Genomic DNA, 24,073 nt, shown 5'->3' with positions numbered 1-24,073 from the left:
TGAAATGTTCCCCTTCGGCGTGAGTTCCAAAGGCTCGGCTCCACAAAGGTAGTTAGGGTCGGAACTTCGATTGCTTTCAATGGATATTAGGAACCTAAATACCTTTGCGACTCTGGGCCAAAATGTTTAACCATTTTATTAAATGATGTGTTTCCTTTTTCATAGCGCCTTTCAACTCAGGCTCTCCGAGGGCTGAGTCTGCCTCACACAACCCCACTGTGAGGTGGATATTATTTTCCCCAAAAATTTACAGATGGAGTAACTGAGTCACAGAGCAGTGACGTGACTTACCCAGGATCACTGCATGAAGCAGTAGCAGAGTGAGGAATAAAAATTAAGTATCCTGACCCCCCCCCACCCGACCCAGTCCCATAATCACTAGATAATGCTATGGCCCTGCTTCTGTGCAGATGGACCCCCTACGCCTAACACAGAGTTTCTTGCAGGATCGGGACCTGTGTTTTCTAATCATTTATTTATTTTCCTATAACAACCATAGCATGGTGGGCATGTTGTATATGGACAAGGAGGTACATTCCCTGCCAAAAAAAGGTACAGTCAAAATGTCTCTTGGAAAATATGACGGGCAAAACACACAAGAACCCAGACTTTATTATAGTGAGGGACTTGCGTGTGGGCTTGCATTTTCCTTGGGAGATGTCTAGAAATAGCCTGAGAAGGCCAACACTAAAAACCGGCTTTGTCCTCACCATATGGTTAATAGGAGAGAGCATGAGGGCCACATTTTAGGATGCCAGAAGATACATTTTAGGACTTTGTAGCTACATTCTCGGCATTCCACGGACCCCCTTAAAAATGAAGCCAACGCTGGTGAATTTATTGCATATCTTGTGATATTTAGGGTATTTCTTAAAGCCCCAGCCCCCGGAGGCAAGTTTATGTGAGAATCTTTGATTGCATGTGGTTTTTTTTTTAAAGTTCTAGCCCTCACAGTTATGGAGGAAAACTAGAAAATATGTCAAAACCCTAGGGTTGCCAACTTTCTACTCACACAAAACCAAACACCCTTGCCCTGCCCCCTACCCCGCCCCTCCTCCGAGGCTCTGCCACGCCCCTTCTCCAAGGCCCCACCCTCACTCGCTCAGGGGGCTGGGTGCAGGAGGTGGCGAGGGCTGGGGGTGCAGGCTCAGGTATGGGGCCGGAAATGAGTGTTTTGGGGTGCAGGAGGGGGCTCCAGGCTGGGACTGAGGGGTTTGGAGGATGGGAGGGGGATCAGGGCTGGGGCAAGGGGTTGGGGCGCAGGAAGGGGTCAGGGGTGCAGGCTCCATGTGTGGCGCTTACCTCAAGCAGCTCCCAGAAGCAGTGGCATGTCCCCCCTCTGGCTCCTACGTGGAGGAGTGGCCAGGCAGCTCTGCGCTCTGCCCCGTCCACAAGCCCTGCCCCGCAGCGCCCATTGGCCATGATTCCTGGCCAATGCGAGCTGTGGAGCCAGCGCTTGGGGTGGGGGTAGCGTGCAGAGCCCCCTGGCTGCCCCTACATGTAGGATCCGGAGGGGGGAAATGCTGCTGCTTCCAGTGGAAAACCGGACACGTGACAACCCCCCCCCCCCCCCGGGTTCACAAAACAAAGTGCAAAGCAAAATAATCCAAAATCTATTATTTAAAAACCCTCAAAACCACAATTTTTCAGCCAATCTCAGCATTTGTGAGGCCCGACTTGTGATTTTTCAACCCTGGGGGAGGGCGGTGGTGTTCAGGGGAGGGTGTGTTCCCTAGGGCCTGTCCTTTCCCCATAGCCCCCGGATAGGGTGACCAGACAGCAAGTGTAAAAAACTGGGACGGGGTGGGGGGTAATAGGAGCCTATATAAAAAAAAGCCCCAAATATCAGGACTGTCCCTATAAAATCGGGACATCTGGACACCCCACCCCCAGAGCCAGGTGCGCAGAGCCAGCAGGCACAGCCCACTCCCCCACGCTCCATGCCTGAGCTCTGCCCAGCTACTGGGGGGGACAATTATTGCCAGGATCCAACATGGCGCCGGGCGGCGCTGTCCTCAGAGCTCTGCGCATGCGGCTTGACAGGCGGTGGCTTCAGTCTGCCCTGCCCAGCCGCTTCCGCCCTCCCCCTCCCCTAGAGGAATTGACAACAAGGAAAACTTTATTGGTAGCTGGACCGGGGCCGGCGGGACCATGTCGGTGAACTACGCGGCCGGGCTCTCCCCCTACTCGGACAAGGGCAAGTGCGGCCTCCCCGAGGTGAGAGCGAAGGAGCAGCCCCCCCGCGCCGGGCCCTTCACTCCCCTGGCCCCCCACTGCCCCCCGGGGGTCCCCTCGCCCAGCATCGGGGGCCCTGCGCTCCCCTCCCCCCCGGGGGACCCTCCGCTCCCCCCTAACGGGGTCCTGTGCGCCCCTCACCCCCCCGGGGGGCGCTTCCCCTCACCCCCCCAACGGGGACCTGCGCTCCCCTCCGCTCCCCACCCGGGGGCGCTCCCCCCAATCCCCCCCAACGGGGCCCCGCGCTCCCCTCCCCCCCCCCGGGGACCCTCCGCTCCCCCCCCAACGGGGTCCTGTGTTCCCCTCACCCCCCGGGGACCCTCCGCTCCCCCCCCAACGGGGTCCTGTGCGCCCCTCCCCCCCAACGGGGCCCCGCGCTCCCCTCCCCCCCGGGGGCGCTTCTCCTCCCCTCCGCTCCCCCCCTGGGGCCCCTCCGCACCCCCCACGGGGTCCTGTGCTCCCCTCACCCCCCCGGGGGCGCTTCTCCTCCCCTCCCCAACGGGGCCCTGAGCTCCCCTCCGCTCCCCCCCCCCGGGGGCGCTCCCCTCCCCCCCAACAGGGTCCTGTGCTCTCCTCACCCCACCCGGGGACCCTCCGCTCCCCCCCCCAACGGGGCCCTGCGCGCCCCTCCCTCAACCTTCTCTGGGGTGACCAGCTATCCTGATTTTATAGGGACAGTCCCGATATTTGGGTCTTTTTCTTACATAGGCTGCTATTAACCCCGCACCCCCGTCCTGATTTTTCACATTTGCTGTCTGGTCACCCTTCCCCCCAAGGGGGCCCTGCGTTTCCCTCCTTCCCCCCCAATGGGGCCCTGCACTTCCCTTACCCCCCCCCCCCCCGGGGTGCTTTCCCTCACCTCGCTGACTCCTCACCTCACTGAAGCAGATTTGAGGTTTAAATCTGAACATCCTGAGGTCACTTAGTTGCCGTCTCCCCATGCCAGGCCATGAGGTTTGGCAGCCAGCGCTGGTTTATCTCCATGCCGTGCTAATACACTTTTTTCCCCCTTCAGTCAATTTATAATCTTGTACTCGGCGTGCTGTGCAGTTTAGCGGGGTGGCCTGGGTGCAGTGGCTTATCCACCTTCCTGTGTGCTGGTGTGGCAGGGACGCTTCTCTCTGGCTCTCCGTTTCCATTTTTCTTTCCCCTCAGATTTTTGACCCGCCGGAGGAGCTGGAGAGGAAAGTGCGGGCGTTAGCAGACTTGATAAGGGGTTCTTCCAATGTAGTGTTTCACACCGGAGCTGGGATCAGTACGGCTTCCGGAATCCCTGACTTCAGGTAAGGGCACTTCCTGAAGAAATCTGTAATCACTGAGCAGTGTGGGCTAGTGGTCAGAGCGACGTGCTGCGTTAGAACTTGGGGGCTCTATTCCTGGCTTGGTCACTGACTCACCATAGGCAAGTCACTTTGCCGTTCAGTGCCTCAGTTTCCCCACCTGTGAAAATGTGTCTGGCTTACAGGAGTTTGGCAAAAGGTTAATGTTTATAAAGTGCTTGGAGATGCTTGGCGGACAGATGCTGTCGGCGTGCAAGTGTTATTTTACTGGGTTAGTGATGGTATTTCTGGTATTTATAGTGACAATATTTCATTAATGAGAAACTAATAGTTGTCTTATGGCTCCATCCCTGATACTTGGCCAGTTAGCCTGTGTGTTAAGTGCTGTAGGGAAAATAGTCCATTTCTTTAGTGCCTTGTAGCTGTTACTTTTGGAAAACTCCCTTTTTTCTGACCCTCTGATAAATGGAGGTGAGAGGTTTCCTCTCCTTTCTGTCTATAGTCTCTGCTCGAGTTCGCTCCCAAAGTCAAACGCTTGCTATTCAGTGGCCAAAGTGGGCTCTGATGAGACACTAAAGTCAGTGAGATGATTCTCCGAGGCTAACGCCCACACCTAACTTTCATCAACCCAAGCAGTGACAGTACTTGGTATCTGGTGTCCTCTTTGTATAGCTTATTTGTGCGTGCTGGTTAACAGTGTAACCATAGGGGAAAAAGGGAAAAAATGAGGAAGCTAGTTGAATGGAAATGTAAAGGTGAAATGCCTTCAAACTGCATGGAGAATATTTGAAAACACCATAATAGAGGCGCAAATTAATGCATAACCCAAATGGAAAAAAAACAAACACCGAGGACTAAAAAAATACCACCGTGGCTAAACAGCAGAGTAAAAGAGGCAGTTAGAATGCAAACAGGCATCCTTTCAGAATTGGAAGTCAAACCCTACTGAGGAAAACAGAAAGGAGCATAAACTCTGGCAAGTCATGTGTAAACGTATAATTAGGCAGGCCAAGAAAGAATTTGAAAAGCAATTAGCAAAAGACACAAAAACTAACAGCAATTTTTTTTTTTTAATACATCAGAAGCAGTGGGGCCATTGGGCGATGGAGGTGCTAAAGGAGCACTCAAGGAAGACAAGGTTGCTACGGAGACGCTAAATGAAGTTTTTGCATCGGTTTTCACTGCAGAGGATGAGGGGGAGATCCCCACACCCAAACTATTCTTTTTTTGGCAACATATCTGAGGAACTGTCCCAAACTGAGGTGTCAGTAGAGGAGGTTTTGGAACAAATTGATAAATTTAAATAGTAATAAGACACTAGGACTAGATGGGATTCACCCGAGAGTTCTGAAGGAACTCAGATATGAAATTGCAGAACTACTAATGTGCTATGTGACCTATCGCTTAAATCAGCCGCTGTGTCACATGACTGGAGGGTAGTTAATGTAATGCTAATTTTTAAAACAGGCTCCAGAAGTGATCCTTGCAATTACAGGCTGGTAAGCCTAACTTCAGTACTAGCTAAATTGGTTGACGTTATTATAAAGAGCAGAATTATCGGATACCTAGATGAACACGATATGTTGGGGAAGAATCAACATTGCTTTTATAAAGGGAAATCATGCCTCACAAGGCTTTTAGAATTCTTTGTGGGTGTCAACCATGTGGACGAAGGCGATCCAGTCGATATAGTGTCCTTGGACTTTCAGAAAACCTTTGACATGGTCCTTCACCAAAGGCTCTTAAGCAAAATAGGCATTCATGAGATAAAAGGGAAGGTCCTCTCTTGGATCAGTAACTGATTAAAAGATAGGATACAAAAGGTAGGAATAAATTTTCTGTTTTCACAGTGGAGAGAGCTAAATAGGGATCTGTACTGGGGACCTGTGCTGTTCAACATATTCATAAATGATCTAGAAAAAAGGGTAAACACCTAGGTTGCAAAATTTGCAGTTGATACAAAATTTCTCAAGATAGTCAAGTCCAAAGCTGACTGCAAAGAATTAAAAAAGGGATCTCACAAAACTGGCTGCCTGGGTGACAAAATGGCCAATGAAATGCAGTGGTGATAAATGCAAAGTAATGCACACTGAAAACATAATCCCAAATATATATACGTAATGATGGGGTCTAAATTAACTGTTACTGCTCAAAAATGAGATCTTAGCGTCGTCATGGGTAGTTCCCTCCAAACATCTGCTCAGTGTGCTGTGGCAGTCAAAAAAGTAATAGAATGTTAGGAACCATTAGGAAAGAGATAGATAGGACAGAAAATATCATAATGTTACTATATAAGACCATGGTACACTCGCACCTAGAATACTGGTTCTGGTTGCCCCATCTGGAAAAAAAAAAAATTGAGAAAGGACAGAGAAGGGCAACAAAAATAATTAGGGGTATGGAACAGCTTCCGTATGAGGAGAGATTAAAAATGACTAAGGGGGGGTATGATAGAGATCTATAAAAATCATGAAAGCTGTGGAGAAAGTGAATAGGGAAGTGTTAGTTACCCCTTCACATAACACAAGAACTAGGGGTCACCCAATGAAATGATTAGGCAGCAGGTTTAAAACAAACAAAAGGAAGTACTTCTTTATACCATACACAGTCAACCTGTGGAACTCCTTGCTGGGGATGTTGTGAAGACCACAAGTGTAACTGGGTTAAAAAAAGAACTAAAGTTCATAGAGGGTAGGTCAGTCAATGGCTATTAGCCAAAGGTGGTCAGAGACGCAACCCCATGCTCCAGGAATCCCTAAACGTCCAACTGCCAGAAGGTGGGAGTGGACAGACATGGGATGGATCACTCGAAATTGCCCTGTTGCGTGTGTTCCCTCAGACATACCGAACGCTGATCCCTGTGAGACACCGTGTACTGGACTAGATGGACTATCTATAAGTCAGGGCTTTGAGTCAGTTACGTTTAGCACTCTTGAGTCCGTTTTCCAGGCCCACCTGTTCCCCTTAAACAGCAGGTGGCGCTGTTTCTCTGCAGACCTGTCTGAGCCGCCCCGGAAGCAGGGTATGCGCATTGGCTCCCTGGGCAGTGCAATTCCTGTTATGCTTTTGGCTGCAAACTTTGGTTTTTGGCAAAGTCAAATGTCCCACCGTGCTTGTTCCTGGCTGGTTAACTTTCACTTTCAGTAGTTGTGGCGTCCGTCAGCCTGTCTTGATATTGAGGGGATTCCGAAGGGGGTTCCTCTGGAACATCCTACTAAGTGGTGTAATGTAATGGTGCCCAGAATCTCCTTGGTGGCTTCTCTGGACTGCAGACTTGTGCTCTTACTAGGAGGTAGGAGAGTATTACTATCCATGTTCAAATATGGGGAAACTGAGGCACAGAAGTGCCTTGACCTGCCCACGGTCACACGGTAGGTAGCACAGTCTAGAACACACATTGGCCTGCGTTCCATTTGAAGGGTGTAAAGGTTGAAGGGGGGCGGCGAGTGTTTTAAGGGGATGTAGCCAGGATACAAGCGGGCTCAGAATCAGGAAGCATTTGATAATGGAAAGATCTCCGACTGAGGACTCGTCCCTCGGGGGAAGTAATGGACGTGCCGTTGCTCAATTCATTTAAGATTGGGCAAAGCACTGGAGATGATTCCCTACAATATAATCCTGCCCCGGAACTGGCCTAATAGGTCTCTTGATTTCTGATTTGTGTCCAACTAACCACATGGTGCCCCCGACACACGCACGTTCCCCAATGAGTGATTCTGAGATACTCTTGAGGTTGAATTGAGAGGCCACTTCAAGGATAAGTGTATGTTACACAGTAGTAAATGAGGGGCAATTTCTGCACCAGCAGAGTCCTAGCAGGAAAATGAGGAAAGTGGAGGAAAGATGAAGTGCATGGGATGGAGCTACTTTCTTACAGCCTCTTGTTGGCTGAACCTCTGGCTGCAATCGACAGTCTCCTCAGCATGCAAGTTACATGTGAACTCCATGTGGTGTGCCTCATGCCACCACTGAGCAAGCCTCTGGATTTGGCCAAAATGAGACGGCTGTGGACTCTGCCGTTGGCTTCCCTTCCCATCTAGGCATCCCTCCTTCCTCATTTGCAGAGATTGTGCCCTTACTGATCGGTCAGGCAGTGCTTCCTGCCCCAGCTGCTCCTAATTAAGCCTAATGCCATTGCAACTCTATCATGCCCTGTGGTCTGCAGGCAGCTTTGAGCGCTGCACTGCAGGTTTTAGGCCCATTGAGCCTTGCCGTCCATTGGATGCTCGCCTTCCAGGACTGCCCGCTCTTCATGCCTGTACTTTCAGTATTGAATTTGATTTGGGTCAGTGCTGAAGTTCTCATTCTCATTTCCATCTTGCTAGTTATTTTTTAATGTTAACATGTTGCCCACAGTAGCATTGAATTAAGCACCAAGGTTACAGCTGTAGGGCCCAGACGTGTTCTCGTAACATCAAGGACAGGAATGCCATGGTAACAGGTCACCTTCCTTTAGCAACTCACTTTGGCTCTCTCCCCCTTAAGTAGAGCTAGCGTGGTGTCTGTGGACTGCTGCTTAACGCCTGCTACCTCCAGTTATAACTTGACTTCTTTCCCTTCCTCCCCCCAACAGGGGGCCCAATGGCGTATGGACTATGGAGGAGAGGGGATTGTCCCCCAAGTTTGACACTACCTTTGAGAACGCGAGGCCTTCCAAGACCCACATGGCGCTGCTGGAGCTGCAGAGAGTCGGCATCTTGAAGTTCCTGGTCAGCCAAAACGTGGATGGCCTGCATGTGCGTTCTGGATTCCCACGGTACTGCACCTCTTTATCCATCTACCCAGCAGAGCCCAGATGCCTGTAACAGGCATCAAAGCTGCCGTGTTGTTGCTTTTTATCAAGTGCAGCTTTGCAGGATTGTGTGTGTGGATGCTGCACAGATCTCTGCTAATGCTTGTAACAAAATAGATATTAACACTTCAGTGCTCTCCCAAGATGAAAGCAATGCCTGGGCCCAAACCCCTTCAGCTTTAGAAGCAACATGGCTTCTTAATCATGTTTGTGCTAAAACAGCTGTTAGTCCCACTTCTATAGTGAGTGTGTGGTTGGGGGGAACTATGGGATGCATTTGGAGAAAATAAGCTGAATTGGATCTAAGACTGGGACTAGGACAGAGGCAGATATAACAGCATCAGCACTATCTAAAGCTCTTGTGGTGGTACCATGGACCAAGCTAAACGCAATTTTTCCTGTGTTGCTATTTCTAAAGGGGGTGGCTTATTTTGTTTAAGGGCAATGACCCATATAGTTCCAGGACTACTTCCCAAAGCTGTGCTGGAACTCACTACAAATGGATCTGAATGCCCTCCAAGATCTAGCACCCACTCTATTAAAGGGCAGACATTGGCTTATATAAAGCGGCCGGTATTGATTGCCATGGGAAGCATCATGATTGACTGTGTCTGTAAGGACTGAACTTGTGGACAGGTTACATCAATCCACTCTGCCATCGCCTTCCTCTTATGGGGGCTGTCATCTTAGCCCGCTAGTTTTACTCTGTGTGTGTCTGTAGGACCCTTTCGTGTGAAAATGGGAAAACTTCCATTTGGTCACAAGCTGATCTAAACTGTTGTAATATTTACAGAGCACTTTTAGCGCGCAAGGTGCTGCACAGAAACATTGTCTCTGTAGGGAGGTGTCTCGGGATAGAGAGGGAATGAAAGTCTGTTCAACGGATGGCTGCATAGCCTGCCTTACAAGAGCCGAATTTGTGTGCACATCGGAACAAAGTGCAACCACCCCTTAGAGACAGGCGTGGCCTGCAAGTCTACAGATCCCAGCATGTGGCGTTCAGGATGGAACACTGCATGCTGGGATTTGTAGTCTCTGTGGACTGCATCTCTGTTCAAAAGGAGGATCACTGAGGGCTGCGTTGTAACATTCCTTAGACTGCGTGTTGGCTACCACACCTCTTCAGCTGGCATGTCTGTGCTTCTGATTAGAGCAAGGTCAGCTTCCCTTTACTGTTACGGTGCTGACACAGATAACGCAATGCTTGTGACAAGTGCTGGATTGTTCGGCTTGGAGACTGAAGTGCCCTCTTGCAGGTCAGATCCCACAACCTTCCCCCAGGCCATCCGGTCCATGCACCTCAGTGCTAATCTAGAGGGACCCACTGGACAAAGGGGAATTTGGTCTCTGTAACCTATTCAGGCCTTGGCTTCTTTATGAAAGCTGCCAACAAGGGTGCAGTTTGTGGCCTATTGTTGACACCTGTCCCCTGGAACTGGACTAAGAACATGAAGCACCCTTTCACTGCTCTGTGCAAGTACAGCTTCTCATGTGATTCATCTCCAAGTAGTGCAGGTTGCAGGAGTGTTTGTTTTAGGTAAACTGGGTTTCGTCAGGCAAGGTTAATAAACTCCATCCCTACCCTATCTCTTCAGTGAGAAAACCTTTACTCGCGCCTGACTGGGCCTGAAGTGCCTTTAAATTATGCTTCGCCGCATAGATCTGTAACGCTTTAGAAGGGGCACAAGGGGGAGATAGTCCTGGGTTTCAGGTTAATCTTCGTTTTAGCAGCGCTGTGGTTTACTTGATTTGTTTGCTTCTCTTCCTGCATCCTTGTTATACTAAAGTCCAAAACAAGCACGGCATTGTGCCCCCACCTGCGAGCTGTGCACTTGATTGACGTGTGGATGCAGGCTCGCCAATCCCCACGTGTATGGCGGTAGAAACCAAGCTGCACTTAGTCAGGTAAAGACAGCTTCAAAGACATCCTCAAAGGAACCTGCCTTTCCATTAGCTCGGTCTGGAAAAGGCAGCTTCTTCCTTCGACGGAAACTTTAATCTACAATAAAAATACCCCAGACAGAACATTTCTAGCACTTCAAACAAATGGGCTATTTTCCTTGTGTGCTGGAGTGCTTGAATCAGGCTGGTAGGTGAGAATGCAATTTTAATTCGAGAAAGAAAATATAAAGGAAGAGATAAGGAGGGTGTGTGAATGGGAACTTGCTTCCTTCGAGAAGGTGCATCTTACGAACAGCATGACATGGTGTTAGCTAAGGAACAAATTTAATAGCTGTCTGGCTCGAGGAGATATTTGCTTGTATTCTTGTCCCATGAGGAAGCTCAGAGCTTAATTCTTTTTCTTAGCAATACAAACGGCCCTTTGCCAAAGTCAGACAGGAGTGATTAGCAAAAACACTGTTCTCCACAAATCGGATTCATTTTCTTTTGAATGTGGGGGAGCCAACTTCACACCTCAAGAACGTTCTAATGAGAGCTGTGACTATGGGCTATCCCAGGGGGTCTCAAACTTCACTGCACCGCAACCCACTTCTGACAACAAAAATTACTACACGACCCCAGGAGCGGGGACTGAAGCCTGAACCCATTCAAGGCCCGCTGCCCTGGGCAGACCAGGGGGAGGGGGACAAAGCCAAAGCCCGATCCCCCCCTGCCCCAGGCAGAGAGGGCCAAAGCCCAAGGACTTCAGACCCAGGCAGGCAGCCTGTAACCTGAGCACCACCACCCAGGGCTGAAGCCCTCAGGCTCCAACTTCGGCCCCGGGCGGTGGGATTCGGGCTTCAGCAAGTCTAACACCAGCTGTGGTGACCCCATTAAAATGGGGTCGCGGCCCAGAGTTTGAGAACCACTGGGCTGTCCCATTTGGTCCCTCTGGTCTCTCTCTTTTTTATTTTATTTTTTTTATTTCTCTGGCCTGGTATGTACACACACTTGCAGCAGTTAAATTGAAAGGGTGGGTTTTTTTTTTGTGACTGGCTTCGTTTAACTGGTGCAGTTTCTGTGGGTGGGCAAGGCCGGTGTGTCACTCTCAAGTACTGACGTGAACACATGTTTTTTTTGTATGAGCAATACTAGACTCTCATTTCAATCTATGAATGAAAATTATAACAATTCTAAAATGGTAAAAAGGAAGTGATTGAAACAATACGAAAGCAACCGAACTGCCTAAAAAAGCCCAGAGCAGAAGGGGAATACGTTAAACCACAGGTTTCAGAGTAGCAGCCGTGTTAGTCTGTATCCGCAAAAAGAACAGGAGTACTTGTGGCACCTGAGAGACTAACAAATTTATTTGAGCATAAGCTTTCATGGGCTACAGCCCACTTCTTCGGATGCATAGAATGGAACACACAGAAAGAAGATATTTATACGTATAGAGAACATGAAAAGGTGGGAGTAGCCATACCAACTGTAAGAGGCCAATCAATTGAGATGAGCTATCAGCAGCAGGAGAGAGAAAAAAACCTTTGAAGTGGTAATCGAGATGACCCATAGAAGGTGTGAGGAGAATTTAACATGGGGAAATAGATTCAATTAGTGTAATGACCCAACCATTCTCAGTCTCTGTCCAAACCCAAGTTAATTGTATCTAATTTGCATATTAATTCAAGTTCAGCAGTCTCTCTTTGGAATCTTTTCAGAGTAGCAGCCGTGTTAGTCTGTATCCGCAAAAAGAAGAACAGGAGGACTTGTGGCACCTTAGAGACTAACAAATTTATTAGAGCATAAGCTTTATAAAAGCTTTTATACGAAAGCTTATGCTCTAATAAATTTGTTAGTCTCTAAGGTGCCACAAGTCCTCCTGTTCTTCTTTGGAATCTGTTTTTGAATGTTTTTTGTTGCAAAATTGCCACCTTCAAGTCTGTCACTGAGTGGTTAGAGAGGTTGAAGTGTTCTCCCACTGGTTTTTGAATGTTATGATTCCTGATGTCAGATTTGTGTCCATTTATTCTTTTGCGTAGAGACTGTCCGGTTTGGCCAATGTACATGGCAGAGGGGCATTGCTGGCACATGATGGCATATATCACATTGGTAGATGTGCAAGTGAACGAGCCCCTAATGGCGTGGCTGATGTGATTAGGTCCTATGATGGTGTCACTTGAATAGATATGTGGACAGAGTTGGCATCGGGCTTTGTTGCAAGGATAGGTTCCTGGGTTAGTGTTTATGTTGTATGGTGTGCGATTACTGGTGAGTATTTGCTTCAGGTTGGGGGCTGTCTGTAAGCGAGGACTGGTCTGTCTCCCAAGATCTGTGAGAGTGAGGGATCATCTTTCAGGATAGGTTGTAGATCTGGTTATTGAGGGGTGTGTGGCTAGAGGGTGGTGTTAACTGTCTTTGCATGTTAGGGAAATGTGTGAACTTGTGAACTGTTAGGGCTTGGTTTGCTAGAATCTAGATTACACGGGCAACCTTTCAGAAGTGCTGTGCCGAGTCTTCATTTATTCATTCTAATTTAAGGTTTCGCGTGCCAGTCATACATTTTAATGTTTTTAGAAGGTCTCTTTCTACAAGTCTATAATATAGAAGTAAACTATTGTTGTATGTAAAGCAAATAAGGTTTTTAAAATGTTTAAGAAGCTGCTTCTTTTAAAATTTAAATTAAAATGCAGAGCCCCCCGGACCGGTGGCCAGACCCGGGCAGTGTGAGTGCCTCTGAAAATCAGCTCACGTGCCACCTTCGGCACGCGTGTCATAGGTTGCCTACCCCAACATGGACACAACCAATGGTGTGGTCCTGTACAAAGCTAGTAGGCTCAACTTATTTTTAAGCTTCAGTATTGAATTTGGAAGGTGGCAGAATCTCATCCTAGCTAAAGTAAATGTCAAAGCTACTGATCAATATGGCAAATGCTCGCTAATTGCCAAATATCAATGTGTGAATTTCTGACAAAAAATGGGTAGATTGAAGGAAGTGGAAGTAGAAAACAAGTGTCTGGAGTAGTGAAAATACACAATTCTGTCTAACTGACAGTATTCACACTGCCTAGCGATGATAAGTAGAAAGCATCCACGCTCCTCTTGGAGTGCAGGAAATCTGTTTTTTCCTTCAAGATCAAAGGTTATTGAATGAAATTTTGCTCATTGAAGCGGAAAAGCAAAATGTTGAGTTTGAGCCTGCACGCGAGATGCTTTTCTGGTCCCAGTGCTGGGCTTTCCATCCGTTTAATTCAGGAGCAATCTCTGTTCATCAACGCCAGAAATGGCAAAGATCGAACAGTAGCTATGCCGTGAAAACAACTGAAAGGCAAAGACTTGACTTGACAAAGGTTGCAGCCTTCTCTTAGTCTAATTTCACCATGTAGCAAAAACCGAGCAATTTGAAGGAAGTATTGAAGCGGTTTGCCCTGGATATTTTCCAGACAGACTTAAATGCGCAGGCTCACAGTTAAATATTGTAAGTGAAGAAACAAGAAAAATTACAGGAAGAACCACAAGAATTAACGTTGCCATTTAATGCAAGATGGTTGGTTTAATATGAGAAATGACCTGAACATATATGGATGCATCCATATATTCTACTTAATATTCCTGCCTTTGATATGGGAACCACTCCTCCTCCTCAAAAGAATATTGTTTCCAAGGGTACGTCTATACTTACCGCCGGGTCCGGCGGTAAGCAATCGATCTTCTGTGATCGATTTATCGTGTCTTGTCTAGACGCGATCAATCGATCCCTGATCGATCCCGAAGTGCTCGCTGTCGACGCCGGTACTCCTGCTCTGCGAGAGGAGTACGCGGAGTCGGCGGGGGAGCCTGCCTGCCGCGTGTGGACCCGCGGTAAGTTCGAACTAAGGTACTTCGGCTTCAGCTACGTTATTCACGTAGCTGAAGTTGCGTATCTTAGTTGGAAGTGGGGGGTTAGTGTGGACCAGGCCCAAGTTGCTGAAGATATTATCCAAGAATACAGAGAAAAGTATGACAAAGGCCTTTGCCTTGTCCAGACAATGATAATTACGTGGGGAAAAGGTGATATCTCTGGAGCAGTCATCCTAAACTACTTCTACATGGGGGTTGAGCGGTGTAACAGCTTGACTATACCCCCTCAGGGTAGTAGAAACTAGGAGTCAGTCAACACCTGTTTTCTGGGATTTCTAGAGTGGAAGAAGAGTAAGCCCTTAAAGAAACAGTAGCTTGGGTTTTCCCCAAGTATTAACTATTCCTCTGGGACCATCCTCCTCTCTCCCATCTCCTGCACTTCGTCCACTCTAAAAATCCCAGGAACCTTAAAGGGACACATCACAAAACAGGTGTTGACTAACCTCCTTGTCCCTACTACCCTTAAGAGGATTGTCCCCCTGTTACAAGCTCCTGTAAACTTCACTACGGCCCTGATTCAGCAAAGCACTTAAGCCCATTGAAGTCAACGTGACTTAAGCATACACTTAAGTGCTTTGTTGAACCGGAGCCTAACTGCGTACGTTGTGCTTGCAGAAGAATTATTGAAATATTACAGTCAGCCTTGTGGTTGCTGTCCCAGCTTCCAGCGGCTGACTGCCGAACTCAGGGAGGCTGCGTCGTCACATCGGCATCCGGCAAGCAGATGTTGAAAGTTGTACTGAGCACAAGGGGAACTTTGATCAGAACAAATCATGCACTTTCCACAACAAAGGACTTTACAAAGAGGCACTGATCTTACAGAAGCAGTTGAAGGTGGTTTCCGAGGTACTTGACAGATCAGGTTGACGCTACCGTCGCAGTCTCAGTGCAAATCTCTTGATGTCATTAACACCAAAGAAGTGGAACCCTGCAAGGACGAAATAATAATCATTTTAAAAAATCAGAGAAGCTGTGGACCCATTTCATTAGTGATCTCAAATAAAAATCTCCGGTCGGATCCAGAACGGGGAAGAAATCAGAAATGTGATTGGTATATGCCAGGGCTCCGGAGCCGCATGCGGCTCTTCAGAAGTTAATATGCATCTCCGGGGCTGGAGCTACAGGCGCCAACTTTCCAGAGTGCCGGGGGGTGCTCACTGCTCAGCCCCTGCCCCCACTCCACCCCTTCCCGCCCCCTCCCCTGAGCCTGCCGTGCCCTCACTCCTCCCGCCTTCCCTCCAGAGCCTCCTGCATGTCACGAAACAGCTGATCAGGAGGTGCGGGGAGGGAGAGGGAGGGGCTGATCGGGGCGGGCGGGAGGCACTAGGAGCAGGGTGGGGGAACTGATGGGGGGCTGCTGACGTATTACTGCGGCTCTTTGGCAATGTACAGTGGTAAATTCTGGCTCCTTCTCAGGCTCAGGTTGGCCCCTCCTTGTGCATGCAATCTGAAACTCCTCCTTCCTTCTCCTCTAGCATTTCACAGTGAAAATTGTACCGCTGGTGTGGGGTGTGACGCTGTGCCACAGGTTGTTACATTGAAATGGTGGCCATGTAATCATGGAAAACAGTACAGTTCAATTCTAGATGTTGTCTTTTGAAGGCCCGCTTTTAGCCTTAGTCAAGCATGTCTTGGTGCATTTGGGTTGGTTTGGGTGAAACATCATCCTGGGCTAGGTGCTGAAAGAGCAAGCAGGTGGGTAAACGTGCATCATCTGTATCGGAGGCCACGTACCAAAGGGCAGCAGGCCCAACTACTTAGATGCGGGATGGTTTTGTGCAGTGGCTCCCTGACGTCACTGGTTCATGTGCCACCTTCTCAAAAAACGGTGAAGTGAATGGCTGGAATGTCAAGCCCAGGTACCATGCGTGGGACGTGTACCACCGCTTGAGAGCCCCCGCCTAGTGGATAGGACACTGCCCTGGAAGGCAGGAAACCGGGGTTGTATTACTGGCTCTGCTAGTTGCCTACTGTGATCTTGGGGAAGTCACTTCCCCTCTCATCGCCTGTTTCCCCCTCTCATCCCTTGTCTATTTGGATGGTAAATGCTTGGGGCATGGGCTCTCTCACTAGATGCATGCACAGAGCACCCTGATTTTGGTTGGGGCTGCTATTAGTTGTATTACGGTAGCCGCTAGAGTGGGAACTCGGTGGTGGTGGTGGTGAACTTACAGAATTGCTGGCTTTTCCTCTGAACCTACTTAGATTGTGACTCCTTAGGGCCAGGACAGTCTCTCTCTGTTCCCTTTGTGCACCACCTAGCACAGTGGGGGCCTGATCTAGGACTGGGGCTCCTACATGCTACCACAATACAAAAACCTACAAAAAAAGACACATTGTTCTTTATTAGGAGTCAATACGCTAACAAAGGGAATCCCATCAGCTGCGTTGGATTAGGCTTGTGGGTTTATTTGGTTTTGGGGAGCTGTGGGAAACTGACAGCAACGCTGAGGGTGCCAGTAGGAGATGGCTCACCTTTAGGGAGACTCAACCTATGGCGAGGCCATCACAGAAACCTTCGGGCCCCATGGCCCGATCCCTGCCAGCACAGGAGTGTTTCATCCAGAACAACCCCTTTCATCCGAGCTAGACGTCGTCAAAACCTTAACTAGAGACCGTGTGGGCCTGATGCAGCCACAACCGCTGTAAATAAGAATCTCTTTAGCAGCCTGAGTCACCAAGGGGCAGCGTTGCCTCCGGGTTTCCGTTAATCTTTGCCGTTTCTTCTGCAGGGACAAGCTGTCCGAGCTGCACGGGAACATGTTTGTGGAGGAATGTGTGAAATGCGGCAAGTATGTCATCCCTGCCGGGCAAGGCACGCTCGTTTGTAAAAAGGCAGCGTGAGTGAATCTCTCCACTGCCATGCTGCTGAGAGGCATCGTGCCCCTTGGGTGTGTCTCCGGGGTACAGATGGTCCCTGCAGTTCTGGATTCCGTTATCTAACTGTTGGTTCTAGCGTGAGTCAAGTTTGATCACCACGTGAGCTTCTGGCAGATAAGCCCATGATGCAGAGAGCTCAGGGCATGCGATATGAGCAAATCCGTTCCATACAAATCCTGAATAAACACTTACATCTTGCCACTTAGTGTGAGACCATTAACTCGTGCCCCCATAGAAGATCCTCACAGCTCCTGTAATCTGTTCATCATATTGGTCATGCCTCAGTTTAAATATCAGTGGTCTCTCCACGTCGCAAGGTTTTGTACGTGTTTGCCAAATAAGAATGAGAAGTCACAGTGGTCTGGATTTTGCCTTTTGCTTCTAGGAAATATAAATCCTAAATTCTGAAGTTATTGCTCTAAACTCCTTGAGAGGGAGATTGCCACGGGTAGAAATATGGTGTAGGGACAAACTGATCCCTGGTGTAACTGTTTACTTCACTAGTTACGCTGGGGATGGATCTGGCCAATAATGTTCGTCTCCAGTTTCTCTTGGCACCAAAGGGGCATGATTCTCAGTATATTTATGCCTGTATATTTTAGGGCAGTATATTTATGCCTGTATCTGTCATTTTCACTCCATGCAGCTGAAGAAGTGGGTTTTTTACCCAGGCAAGCTTATGCCCAAATAAATCTGTTAGTCTTTAAGGTGCCACCGGACTCCTCGTTTTTATGATTCTCAATGTGTTTTCTGCCTTTATATCTTCCACTCAGTCGCATGGTCTAGAACAGGGATCGGCAACCTTTGGCATGCGGCCCATATGGGAAATCCGCTGGCGGGCCGGGACCGTTTGTTTACCTGCAGCGTCCGCAGGTTTGGCCGATCGCAGTTCCCAATGGCCGCGGTTCGCCGTTCCAGGGCAACGGGGGCTGTGGGAAGCGGCGGCCAGCACATCCCTCAGCTCATGCCGCTTCCCGGAGCCCCCATTGGCCTGGAACGGTGAACCGCAGCTGCGATCGGCCAAACCTGCGGACGCTGCAGCTAAACTAACCATCCCGGCCCGCCAGTGGATTTCCCTGATGGGCTGCGTGCCAAAAGTTGCCGATCCCTGGTCTAGAACCTGGCTGGTGCATTCTAGCGTCTTTCTTATCTACGCACTTGCATGCTAATTGCTGTGAACAGACTTGGTTTTTGTCTCCACGCTGAATCGCCTCCTTTCTCATTGCATATGAAGGCAGTACGTGCGGGACGTTGTCGTGGGCAGCATGGGCCTCAAGCCGACAGGCAGGCTGTGCGATGTCTCCAAAGCAAGAGGGCTTCGTGCCTGCCGGTATGTATCCTGTAATGACAGCCTTGGGGGAAGGGAAGGGCAGAATTGCGTCCTGCAGAAATGTACCAATTATGAAATTTCTGGACTCCACCATTTCCTGGTTGTGTGTGTCTTTGGTTTTTACCACATGGCGCAGTCCGAGCGTACCTGGAGGGCTCCTCTAAGTACTCAAGGAAGAGCCAACGGCTCACGTTTGCGTCTCTGTGTTAGGAGTGGGTGAGCTCCTACACTCAAACCCTCTCAGGTCAGGTTCAGTCTGTTAAACTCTCTCCTGTGAGAAGCAGAGACTGTGCAGGAGATCTTCAAAGGTACAAATGGGAGCTCGGCACCCGATTCACATCATCTGTCAATGGGAGTTGGGTTCCTAGGTGCCCTTTGAAAATCTCCCCCTTCTGTTGCTCCCCGAATACTGGCTACATGCGGGTCCATTTGGCTGGAGTGCGCTGCACTGTGTGATTGTTGTGTTGTGAGGGGCATTCTCTCTCCTGTAGCAGTATATTTGATTCCACTCTGTCTTGTTGCTGCTGGCATTAGTTATATTTAACGAGGAGCTTTGTTTTTAATTGTTCAGCTTTAAGGGGGAGATTCTTTGCAATGTGATTTTCATCGTAACCTGGGCTCATGGCTGGGAAGGTGGCTCTGTGAAATTGGCATCCACTCTGCTCTGTGTGCATTTCACATGCACTTGCTATCTTCAGTGACGCAGTTCTTACTGCTGCTCCTTCCTGTTAACTGAATGTAGGTCTGGGCAAGAGAGCATGGGCCTGATTCTCCACATGCACTATTTTTTTTTAAATATAAATGGAGATATCCTATCTCCTAGAACTGGAAGGGACCTTGAAAGGTCATCGAGTCCAGCCCCATGCCTTCACTAGCAGGACCAAGTACTGATTTTGCCCCAGATCCCTACGTGGCCCTCTCAAGGATTGAACTCGCAGCCCTGGGTTTAGCAGGCCAACGCTCAAACCACTGAGCTATTCCGCCGCCCGCCCGTCTGCCTCCTAGGGTCATTTACACCAGTGCAAACTGGGTGTCGGATACCACCGTTTTGACTTAGCTCTTTGCACCAGTATGGGCTGGTTTAAGTGACTGCACATTGTCCAGAGCAACAGAAAGTCAGTCTCATGGCCTCCATTCCAGCTCACCCATCATCACAGAATTGTTAACAAAGCTCCGTTGCAGAGCCGCATTCTGACCTCTGGGCTTCACAGGTGTAACTGAGGGCAGAATCTGCCCCACAGAAACTTGTTTGCTGAACTCAGCTTGACTCTCAGATCCCCTGCTGAACTTATGCAGGCAGGAGTTAGAAAATCCATCTTTCACATGGAGCTAATTGGATATGGAACTCAAGAGCCAGTAAATCTGAACTGGCCCAGTGTTGTTTGATCAGTCTCTCCTCTGCAGTTGGCCTTGTCTGAGAGCAAAGCTAACCCTGTTTCCTGTTGGATTTTTCTTTTTCCAGAGGAAAGTTAATAGACACCATTTTAGACTGGGAAGATTCTCTGCCTGATCGGGACCTCAGCCTAGCAGACGACGCCTGCAGGTATTGCTTTCCACAGCACTGTGTCCTGGCCCCCTTTTGTTTAACACCTGGTACTTCAGTAAAACCACCTGAGAACTGGTTCAGCATGAAAGCTGTTGCTATGAGACCTCCCCGAGCTTCTTGCCGTCTGCTGGGATGAATTAGGCTGTTCAGATACTTGGAACCTGACCTGCCATTCCCAGTTCACTGCCCTTTTGTTCCAGGATTTTAACCCTGTCTAATCCTTAAGGATGATTGTAGCTGGCCAGAGTTCTAAATTGCAATGGAAGCGTGTTACTATTGGATTCCAGGGGTCAAAGAAGAATAAAGTGTATTGAGCGCATCCCCTAAGCAGATCCCCTTTTCCTCTGGAGACAGAGATTGTACCTGGCCTGTCATCAAAAGGCTTTGCAGATAGCGGGGTAAATGCAACATTCAGAAACCAACCGCTTTTGCGAGTGAGCTGGTGGTTGGATGATCCCAGGTGCTTGTGGTATTCCCCAAGAGGGAAGGATATTTCCTGGGTCTCGTTCCTTATTATTGATCAAGCATCTTAAGAGGACGTAGCAATGTACATTAAGTGACTAGTGCCAGGTGAATAAGTCCCTGCCTCACAGATCTTACAGTATAAAGGGACAGTACGTGGGAGGAAATGAAAGGACATTTAATTGTTGCTGCTGGGGCTGGGTGGATGAGACTTTCCAAAGCCTGGTTCGTTGTTATTATTTATACTGGCGTAGTGACCAGGATCCCGTTGTGTCCTCAAACTTTTGTACTGGTGACCCCTTTCACACAGCCTCTGAGTGCGACCCGCCTTTAAATTAAAAACACTTTTTTATATATTTAACACCATTATAAAAGCTGGAGGCAAAGCGGGGTTTGGGGTGGAGGCCAACAGCTCGCGACCCCCCATGTAATAACCTCGCGACCCCCCTGAGGGGTCACGACCCCCAGTTTGAGAACCCCCGTGCTAGACGCTGTACAAACACAGAAGAGAGAGAGTCCCTGCCCAGTCTGAAGTAAAGTCTGTTGCGCATCGTTTCAAATGAGGTTTTGTTCCCTGATTTCACAGGTTCCAATTCTGAACCGAAGTTGAGATGCAGTTTATGATGACACTTGTACCGTAGGGCTCGTCAGAGGGGCAGTAAGACGTGGCGGGAGTCTGGCCTACCGTCTTCTTAGAGAAGGGGACTTCAGTCATTGAGACTGGCTCTGTTCCCTTCCAAGAGTTCTCGCTGGTTTTTTTTTTTCCGCCTGCAGGAAAGCTGACCTGTCAGTCACTCTGGGGACCTCTCTTCAGATCAAACCCAGTGGCAATCTCCCGCTGCTCACTAAAAGGAAAGGAGGGAAGCTGGTCATAGTAAATCTGCAAGCAACGAAGCACGTGAGTTCAAATGCGTTGACTGGCGCCTTGAGCTCAGAGCTGCCCAACTATAATCTGACAGGCCTTGGTTTTATTCCAGCACTTGCGGGTGCTTGATTGAATCCTGCAAAAGTGGGTCAGTCCAGGAGCCAGGCGGCCCGCTTACAGTGCCAGCTAGAAGAAATCAACCTAGTTTAGTAAGTAAACATGCTGGGTCCCCATCGCTAAAGGCCTTAGATCTTTGATTAAAAATAAACCTTCCGGTGGGATCAAAACCCCTCACGTATCCCCAGGTGAATTGGAATCCTGAGTGTTAATTAACCCCCCCGAGTTAAGTCCTTGCTGCGAGACTATAGACTTTGACCAGTTTTATTTATGTTCCGACCTCCCTCGAATACCCTCATTAGAATCCTGTTACATAACCAAGGCAGTTTGTTTCTAAGACCCTCAAAGTGTATCAAGGTTAGAGGTGGGGGGAAAAACCATTCGGGTCATCTAGGCCCCGTCCCAGGCAGTGCAGGTGTCTTCCCTACAGAACTCTTTCTGTAGTGATTCAAACAGTCTATTTCGACATGTTTCCCACCTCAGAGCCCCCTGTCCCCCCTCCCCAAAATAATATAGAGGCCCGTAGTGCTGCTGTTCACTTCCCTCCTGACCAGAGACATGAGGATGTTTGTTACAGTGGCCTGCCTGAACACCACCGTGTGTTAATGGGGTTACTCTGTTGTTGGGCCTCCCCCAGGCTGTGTAGCTTCTGGACCTTGTCACATCCTGGCTGAAGGGCTCTGCATTTCTAGCTGTGTTGGGGGTGATTCTCAGCACTTCCCAGGGGTGTATTCCTGAAATCCACACAGACACCTGTCTCTTAAACTCCAGGAGGAATAATCCCGCCTCCTTACACCGCCAGCTCACGCCTTATTTCTGCAGCGCGATAATCGTAGGGACGGTTTTGAAATCTCTCCCAAACGTTGCCTGGCCAGTGCGGAGCTGAGAGTTAATCCAAGGTGTGATGCAAATTGCTAGGAGTTGCAGGGCCTCGCCCAATTCACGCGTGCACACAGAGCTCTTGAAAACCAGAGCGAAATCCTTGGTCAGATCTCCCTTGAGAGAGTCCTCAAATTGGTGTTTGGAATTCCCCTGAGGTTGGTCAGCTTTGTCCTCCACCTGCCATAACGGGGAGAGAGCAGCCGCATATTAGGGGCCTGTGGCCCCCAGACTGCATTTGGAGCTTCTCTAATAAGAGATCACCAGCTCCTGTCATCTGGGCGACCAGAAAGCTGTTGGATGGTGATCCAGAGTTAATAATATATGGAGATATCCTATCTCCTAGAACTGGAAGGGACCTTAAAAGGTCGTCGAGTCCAGCCCCCTGCCTTCACTAGCAGGACCAAGTACTGATTTTGCCCCCGATCCCTAAATGGCCCTCTCAAGGATTGAACTCACAACCCTGGGTTTAGCAGGCCAAGGCTCAAACCACTGAGCTATCCCTCCCCCCGGTGGAGCCAGAGCTGGCCTGGATTTTGGCCTGTGTTGTAGAGCTGAAAGGCTCCTGCCCTCTGGATGCACATGTAAGTGCTAAGGCTGGAGAGACGTCCGCTTCCTGAGCCGGTTTCCTGTCTCTTGGCCCTAGGACCGGCAAGCCGACCTGCGCATCCACGGCTACGTGGATGAAGTCATGACAAAGCTGATGAAGCAGCTTGGTCTGGAGATCCCCGAGTGGACGGGGCCGGCGGTGGTGGAGAGTTCTGAGCTTGTGAAGCCCGAACCAGCCCTAAAACTCGACCCGGACGCTCAGCGCCCAGCCAAGGAAGAACCCTGCTCCCACCACAATGGCACGGCAGAGGGGGCTGACGGGATACGCCCGGGGCTCGGCACGGCACGCGAGGAGCACTGTGACGGTCTGAAGCAGGAATGTCCTGGCTCAGGCCACAGTCCCGTAGCAGCCAAGAGAGTAAGAGTGGAGTCGCTGCTCACCTGACTTACACATGTCTTTGCTGTTCGTCGTTTGTCTTAGCAGTTAGCCTGGGCCGCTTTTCCTACTGTCCTTTTTATACCTTGAAATATCACCCCCCCCCTTTTGTAAGTATTAAATATACTTCAATGGTGAGTGTCTGTGCAGCTGCATCGGCAGTCGCGGGAGGGCTGGATTCCAGCTACCCAGCGGTGCTTCTGGAGTAGGGGTGAGTTGCTGTTGCTTCGTCCATCGTGAGGGTAGCTGACTGCTGACCCCCCCCCGCCGTCTGTTTGGCTTGGGGAAGGAATGCAGAATTCCCTCGGCTGCTCTGGCACATCTGGCCTAAGGGCCACAAGGTCTGGCTCGTCGTTGTGGGAGGGGCAGCAGGAGCTAACGGAGTCGTCCTTGAGCAGCGCTTAGCCAGGCGACGGCACCGGTGAGCTGACCCCCAAATCCTGCGCTGCTCACGGCATGAGAACCGCAGCCTCCGTAATCGGGAAGCGGGTACATGTCTGTTGCACGCCCTGTGGGCCGTTCCCCCGAAGATCTGGCGTTTACGCACGGACACATCTTGCGGGGCGGGGTGACACTTATTTCCCATGTTACAGGTGGGCAAACACAGATGCGGAGAAGTGCGGGTAACAGTTTTGAAGTCCCCTTGAAAGCCAGTGGGACTCGGGCGCCGCTTTAGAAAACGGAACACGGGCTTTTAAGTCAAGAGGCACTTTTTGAAAATGGTCCCCTCGGAGGCTTGCCATGGGCTCCTGTGGCAGAGCCTGGCTTATCTCCCTCATTGTCCTTTCCCTACTAACCCTCCCTCCCTGCTGCCTGGCATTAAATCCAGTCATTGACGGCAGCAGGTCAGATCAGGTCAATGGAAGAGCCTGACTTGCTAAGTCTGCGTTCTCGCTGGCTGAAGGCCCTCGCAGGTCCGCTCTG

The 24,073-nt window shown here is 49.6% G+C and overlaps 1 protein-coding gene across 3 annotated transcripts; it reads left to right on the top strand.

Moving 5' to 3' along the window:
- Positions 1-2,057: 2,057 nt before the first annotated feature.
- On the top strand, positions 2,058-23,287 carry SIRT6 (sirtuin 6). Of its 3 annotated transcripts, none has more exons than XM_065578710.1 (8): positions 2,058-2,217; positions 3,391-3,518; positions 8,089-8,271; positions 16,818-16,877; positions 18,200-18,295; positions 19,758-19,838; positions 21,078-21,201; positions 22,811-23,287. In XM_065578710.1, exons 1-8 carry the CDS (start codon positions 2,152-2,154, stop codon positions 23,156-23,158), a joined length of 1,086 nt encoding a protein of 361 aa, XP_065434782.1. In that variant the 5' UTR covers positions 2,058-2,151; the 3' UTR covers positions 23,159-23,287. The 3 variants fall into 3 exon arrangements, with proteins under 3 accessions (XP_065434782.1, XP_065434783.1, XP_065434784.1); XM_065578712.1 differs by lacking the exon at positions 2,058-2,217 and adding an exon at positions 4,598-4,653; XM_065578711.1 differs by lacking the exon at positions 16,818-16,877.
- Positions 23,288-24,073: the final 786 nt, after the last annotated feature.

Source organism: Chrysemys picta, chromosome 25, assembly GCF_011386835.1.
Source record: "Chrysemys picta bellii isolate R12L10 chromosome 25, ASM1138683v2, whole genome shotgun sequence".
Taxonomy (NCBI): Eukaryota; Metazoa; Chordata; order Testudines; family Emydidae; genus Chrysemys; species Chrysemys picta.
This window is presented reverse-complemented; position numbering and strand designations above follow the sequence as displayed.